The sequence below is a fragment of the Neolamprologus brichardi genome, chromosome 5 (assembly GCF_056152115.1).
Source record: "Neolamprologus brichardi isolate AB-2024 chromosome 5, ASM5615211v1, whole genome shotgun sequence".
Lineage (NCBI taxonomy): Eukaryota > Metazoa > Chordata > Actinopteri > Cichliformes > Cichlidae > Neolamprologus > Neolamprologus brichardi.
The window spans coordinates 33,012,924-33,020,198 of record NC_142108.1 but is presented as its reverse complement, the minus strand read 5'-3'; the positions used below and the strand labels follow the sequence as shown (position 1 = coordinate 33,020,198).

Here is a 7,275-nt window from a genome sequence, read left to right as displayed (position 1 = left end):
TACTTTAAGCTCTGCTCTTGTTTGTAATGCTGTGGTTTCGGCCAGGTCGCCGGACCCGCCGCTCCTGTGTCAGTGCAGAGCAGGCACACTTTGTTCCCCCTCCCCCTTCTTGTGTTTAGATGTTACACTGTCAGGTGACGTGACTTAGACGCTCTAGGGGTTGTTAAGTTGTTTACATATTATTTATATTTTCACCAGTTGTTGTTTTTGTTGAGAATTTTAATTGTAATTTTTTGTATTATAGTTTCTTAACAGTACTTGTTAGTTTTAATTTGCTTACTGGTTTACTGCGTGTACTTTTTATTCAAGATTTTTCTAAAATAAAACCAAACAAATTGATAACTGTAAACCACACAACAGTCCCAATGACATTCTCATGCTTCACAGCATCATTTATTCTTACCATAATCACACGGTTGCCGTAACAGTACATTCAACGGCTGCAGCTCTCCTGCTGGTCCGGTGGCCACCCATGTGGCAAGCAGCAGCGGCGCAGCAGGCATGGAAGTGAGCTGGGGCTCACAGGCAGCTGAGCAGGCGGTCAGGGTGCAGGACCACGCAACGTGCTGGCCTCTGTTGGAAGACAGGCTGGACAGCATAGCACGTTGCCCTTTGGCGTGGCAGACATCTACCTTATTTATTATCCGTAACGGTGATACTGTCCCATATTTACTTGGTATCGGATCGATACCAGAATATGCAGTATCGCACATCACTAACAGCAGCTGAACCAGAGTGCACAGCAGTAGGTCAGAAGGCACTCGATGGTGGAGCGGTAAAAGTTTACTAGCAGTCTCTGGGGTAATTGGGCCTGATGCAGCTTCCTGAGAAAATACAGCCTTTGTTGTGCTTTCCCTACCTGGTGGGAAATCTTTGTTTGAGTCTTTTGGCATCTATGAACCTCAATGTGCTGCCCCAGCATGCAACAGCATAGAGGATGGCACGGGCCACAACAGACTCATAGAAAATCCTGTGCATTTCTGACAAATATTAAAAGACCTCAGCCGCCTCTGAAAATAGAGACAACCCTGGCCCTTCTTGTAGATTGCAGGGGCATTTTTAACCCAGTCTAGGTTATTATCTATTATTTATAGTCCTCCACAATGTCCACATCAACCCCCTGGATTGAAACTGGGTTCAAGGGTTTCCTGGTTAAACTAAAGACCACAACCAGTTCTTTGGTCTGTGGTTGACAAAGGAGTCAACCACAGCCCGTTACTCTGACTCATTACCCCTGCTGATGCAACCAACCACTGCAGAGTCATCAGAAAACTTCTAAAGATGGCAGGTGGCTGAAGTCTGTGGTGTAGAGGATCACCTTGTCAGACACACAATGTTGAAGACGCTCCTATTGTGGTCTTCCTGTCAGGTAAACAACAATCCAGGACACAACAGACAGGCATCCACCTGCATCACTGTCAGTTTATCTCACAGGAGGTTTGGCCTGATGGTATCGAATGCACTGGAAAACTAAAAAAAACATGACCATTGTTAAATACCCCAATTCTTTGATCTGCAGCAAGCTGTCCCTATCTAAGGCCAAGCAAAGACTCACAGCCTTGGCCAGCCGTTTGAAGAGGTACACCAGAGAGATCGATGGCAGGAGAATAAACCAGCTGTTCTCCACGGAACCAGCCAAGGTATACTCTCAGTGGCAGGGGAACAATATGAAAACAGCACCACCAAGGCTGGAAACGGAGCAATACTGGAAGAGCATTTGGGAGAAGGACCTCCCTGAAGAGGGACCAGTAACCATCACAGTGGCAGACATCCAAGAAAGAGTCTCCAGTATGACAAGATGGACAGCACCAGGCCCTGACATGGTTCACGCCTACTGGCTGAAGAAGCTGACTGCACTCCACAAGTGTCTGGCAGCACAAATGAACCAGCTGCTGGTTGATGAGAGACACCCAGAAAGGCTAACTGAAGGCCAGACAGTCCTGACCCTGAACTGAAGGACCCCCAGAAGGGACCGGTCCCCTCCAACTACCGACTGATAACCTGCCTCAGCACCACATGGAAGCTCCTGTCGGGCATCATAGCGGCTAAGATGAACAGGCATATGGGTCAATACATTAGTGGAGCACAGAAAGGGCTTGGCAAGAATACCAGAGGCAAAAAACCCAGCTACTGGTAGACCGAGTAGTCGCTCGAGACTGCAAGACCAGACTGACCAACCTGTGCACTGCCTGGATTAATTACAAGAAGGCCTATGACTCAATGCCCCACAGCTGGATCCTGGAATGCCTAGACCAGGTGTCAGCAACCTTTAAGACCCAAAGAGCCGTTTGGACCCGGTTTCCACGCAAAAGAAAACACTGGGAGCCCCCAAATACTTTTTGACATCTAAAATGAAGATAACACTGTATATATTGTTTTTTACCTTTATGCTTTGTTTGAAAAACTAAGGTGTGTTGCTTATTAAATCCATGAAGTGCTACAGAGAAAATTACATTTTATTTATGTAATGAAAACATTTTGAACTCTTAAAGAAATATAACAAAAGGAAAGACACCCAGCTGAACTAAAATGATCCAGCAAACAAAAACTGTTATATCACCTTTGGGCTTTTGGAGCCTTGACCTGACTTTTAAAAAATAATTGGAAAAAAAGCACTATGCTGCTAAAAAAAAAAAAAGAAAAATAGATATTTGCAAAATTCTGCCTAAATATGTATTTTACCCGGTTAATGTGTGTAGCAGGGCGTGGTCTGCAGCGCCGCTGCAGGGGAGGCCGACGCACCTTAGCTGCACCCGCAATCACGCACTGCGGTCAAGTGAGCCCTCACTTACGAAGTCACAGTCAAGCTAGCCGCACCGCCAGCCGCACCGAAAATGTGGTTGCACTACTCTTACGCATATTACGGTATGGGTGAAGCCCGGTTTAGAAACGCAGTCTTTTGTGTCCTGGCACTATTTTACTTCACAATCCACTCCCAGTTTTATTGTATCTCCACTTTTCCCCCTGTGATCCACAGCCCAAATTACTGTATGCTCCAGAGAAAATTAACAATAAAATTTACACAATTTACTCTACTGTACTTTTAATGTCCTCATCTTTGAGCTCAGATTACAGGAAACTGTAAGAGGTGACGCAGATATTTCACTGGATTCTGACTCTGGGTGACCCCCACTCTTCACCCTGTGATCCACAGAAAAAATTACTGTACGGTTTTCCAGAAAATTGATAGTAAACTTAACACAATTTACTGTACTGTACTGTACATATTGACATCTTTGACCTCAGATTACAGGAAAACTGTAAGAGGTGACGCAGATATTTCACTGGATTCTGAATCTTGGCCATCTCCACTCGTCACCCTGTCATCCACAGCAAAAATTACTGTATGGTTTTCCAGAAAATTGATAGTAAACTTTGCACAATTTACTGTACTCTATATATTCTCATCATTGACCTCAGATTACAGGAAAACTGTAAGAGGTGACGCAGATATTTCACTGGATTCTGACTCTGGGTGACCCCCACTCTGCACCCTGTCATCCACAGCAAAAATTACTGTACGGTTTTCCAGAAAATTGATAGTAAACTTTGCACAATTTACTGTACTGTACTCTATATATTCTCATCTTTGACCTCAGATTACAGGAAAACTGTAAGAGGTGACGCAGATATCTCACTGGATTCTGACTCTGGGTGACCCCCACTCTGCACCCTGTCATCCACAGCCAAAATTACTGTCCGGTTTTCAAGAAAATTGATAGTAAACTTTGCACAATTTACTGTACTGTACTCTAAATATCCTCATCTTTCACCTCAGATTACAGGAAAACTGTGAGAGGATATTTTCACTGGATTCTGAATCTAGGCCATCTCCACTGGCCTAGAGACCTGTGATACTTCTTGCAGGCCTTTCAGACTGATCTGGTAAGAGCATTTGGTAATCGGGCCTACAACAGGCCTGTCATGTTCATGTGTGATGGATCCCTGGTACTCCTCCGATCCATTTCCATGACATTCTGCAGAACAAGTCTAGAGGATCTGCTTCATAAGTACTATGTCTTACTGAGTGGCCAGCAATTCAACATTCCCATTCTTCATCGATGTTTGAGCCATGTCATGAAAAATGCCAAGGACCTTTGTAAAAAACATTTATATCAATAATTAAAAAAAGAATACAAGATTTGTAATGTAAAGGTCCTACTAACAGTGATTTCATTCATTCATTTTCCCAGCATTCCAGAGAACTACAGGCTTGGAGTGCATGTGTTTGGGCTCCTTGCATGCTGTGATAATTTAACAGACATGGATGATGTTGTCCATAGTGCAGCAATAGTGTTTTGCAGTCCTTGTAGTGGAAGGAACGTAACAAAACACTACAACAACTTGAAAATCCTTATGCAAAAACGAGGGACCCTGGATTTGGATGAAAAGACTGTGATTGCTGAAGATTACAAGGTAAGCCAAGATTTATTTTTTAAGTAACCATATTAATAACTTTTTTACTTGTGTCTGTTGCAAATGAATTAATGAATTCACATTATTTAAAAAATATATATTTTAAACCACAATAACATTTTACATAATTAATTTTTCTTTGGTTTGATAACTTGCTGAATACAGATATATATCTGTTTTACAGACTGATGTTCAGAATGCCCCCTTGAAGACCCATTTCCAGGCAATTGTTGACAATGCAACACTGGACTGTGAGGGCGAAAGAAACATCTTTCATGCACCCAAATTTATTGCCGGTCTGGTAAATCACCTTGCAACTTTGTGGTCATCAATGATGCTCGGTACGTTTTTTTATTTGTTGTATTACTATCTTAAATTGTCAGTTATTCATTAATGTAAATGTGCTAAATGTTGAATTATCTATTTTAATTATGTTTTTTAATTACTTGTATTCTCCTTAGGGGATCTTGGACGTCATGGTACTGGTCCTGCTTACCAGCAGCTCAGTAAACTCTATGGTGACATTCAGCAATCCAAGAACCAGGTATCATAGCGAGAAGGATAAGTGAAAAAGAAACATAAATTGTACATAAATGTACAATACATAGATACTGACTTAATCAATGTACTATTGCATTTAAGAATTTTACACAAGACAACAGAACCCAAGGAATCATGGAGAAAAGCCAGTGGGATTTGAAAAAAATCCGTATCCAGAGAAGGAGACTGACAAGGCTTGATGACTTTGTGGAAATTTATCAAAAAATGCACGATGCCCTTCTGCTTGAATATGCAGACATGAAAAAATCAAGACAAAAGGTATGAATAACTTCCTAATAATGAAAATTGTGTTTTATACAACAAGAACAAGAAACTGAGAAAAAGTGAAAACATTTGGCTATGACTATAGAATTAAGAGATGATCTTAAAAGTCTTTTTGTGTGGAAATGGAGAAATGGAAAGACAAACGCAATAAATGAAAAGGTGTGTACGTGTCACCGTTAGTGACAGAACTGCCACTGAAGAAAAAGAAAACTGAGGTAAGTCATCATGTTCCCATTATTTTCAATAATTAAATCTTGTGATGTCCTCCTGATTGCCATACTCCTTTTGTCCTCTGGGGTAAAGCGTCTGCTTTGACTTGATAAAGCATGAATTATAAATTATCATCCGTCTCCATGTTTCAATGTTTTATCAAACTGTATTCCAACTGATTACTTGAAATCTTTATGTGTTTTGACATTGTATTACACCTAGCCATGGGCCTTAGTGAACCCCCACTTTAATGCCAAAAAATGCATGTCCATAGGTGACATAAGTGCAGTAGGAAGCTCAGGTCTTTTGCTTTTTGCTGGTCACACCATGTACAGCTTTGTTTTCAGCAGTTGTAGGCCAAGGGCATATGAATTAAACAAGCTTTCAAGGCTGATTATTGTCTTTTGGAGACCTACTGTATTAAGCACAGCTCGCGTGCACTGACTGCAGGCAAGCAAGTTTGCAATCATACACTAGCATGTTCTCTGTACAACTGGACCGGGCATCACATACTGACGATGTTTTTATCTCATAGTTCCTCTGTTTACTTGGGACGTAATGTTGGACAGAGTCCTTTAAGGGGACTAGGCACTCATACACAGTCACATCAGTTCCTGTGTGTTACACCAACAGCAGGACAGATGCTCACTCGTTACATACATCTCAAATCAGAACAAGTTTGTCTCATTCATGACCATATTCTTTTGTATATTATATTCTATTATATAAAGTCATTCAAAAATGTTATCTGTTAACAGATAAAAGGGAAGACCACTGTTCAAACCTTTAAACAGGAACAGCACAAACAATATGATGCTCGTCAAAACCAGGTATTTTTAGAAATGTTTTTAATGTCTACATTTATGTTTTTTGTGTTATTGTCATAAATGACACTGAAAATTGACAAGTGTCTATCTTTGTAGGATGAGAGCCAGGAACAAATAGCCGTTTGCCCAAAAATAGCAACATACATGGCTAATAAGGCATCGGTCACAGTATGGAAAAGTGATTTATGTGCCTTCAAAGTGGATGCAATTGTTAATGCAGCTAATGAAAGTCTCTCTCACATGGGTGGACTTGCAAAGGCACTGTCTGCTACTGGAGGACATACTATCCAAGCAGAGAGTGATCTCTTCATTGCCAAAAATGGCAAATTAAAGGCTGGACAAGTTGCAGCTACCATAGCAGGCAAACTACCTTGCATGAAGCTGATTCATTTGGTAGGCCCGTGTCTGCAGAATAACCCCACAGTGCACATGATATCCCATGCAAAGTAAATTTTAACTAAAAGTATTTTGTCTGTGAAGGTTCTCAGTCATCCAGGTCATCGTAGTCAAAGGAGCTTGGAAAGAAAAGCGTCTGGACTTCTTTAAGTTGCTTGAAGATGTTTCACCTCTCATCCAAGAAGCTTCTTCAGTTCTAAGGTCAAATGGTGGGGAGTCCCAGATTTAAACATAGTGGGAGTTTCCCCCCAAAGAGGGACAAAAGGACCCCCTGATGATCCTCTAATCGCCTGAGCCAAGGTGTGAAACTGGGTGTGGGTCCCAATCAGAAAACTGAAACCCTGGCTGATTGGGACCCACATGTACATACTTTTAATGCTTACTTATTTTAATGTAAGATCTTCAAGGGGGCATTCTGAACATCAGTCTGTAAAACAGATATATATCTGTATTCAGCAAGTTATCAAACCAAAGAAAAATTAATTATGTAAAATGTTATTGTGGTTTAAAATATATATTTTTTAAATAATGTGAATTCATTAATTCATTTGCAACAGACACAAGTAAAAAAGTTATTAATATGGTTACTTAAAAAATAAAT

The 7,275-nt window shown here is 41.0% G+C and overlaps 1 protein-coding gene across 1 annotated transcript; it reads left to right on the top strand.

Moving 5' to 3' along the window:
* The first annotated feature begins 4,061 nt into the window (after window positions 1-4,061).
* LOC148102862 (uncharacterized) lies at window positions 4,062-6,824 on the top strand. Its single transcript, XM_087841397.1, has 8 exons — window positions 4,062-4,099; window positions 4,194-4,416; window positions 4,601-4,757; window positions 4,878-4,960; window positions 5,059-5,235; window positions 6,210-6,281; window positions 6,375-6,671; window positions 6,759-6,824. The coding sequence occupies exons 1-8, from the start codon at window positions 4,062-4,064 to the stop codon at window positions 6,822-6,824; spliced, it is 1,113 nt and encodes a 370-aa protein (XP_087697523.1).
* The last annotated feature ends 451 nt before the right edge of the window (window positions 6,825-7,275 follow it).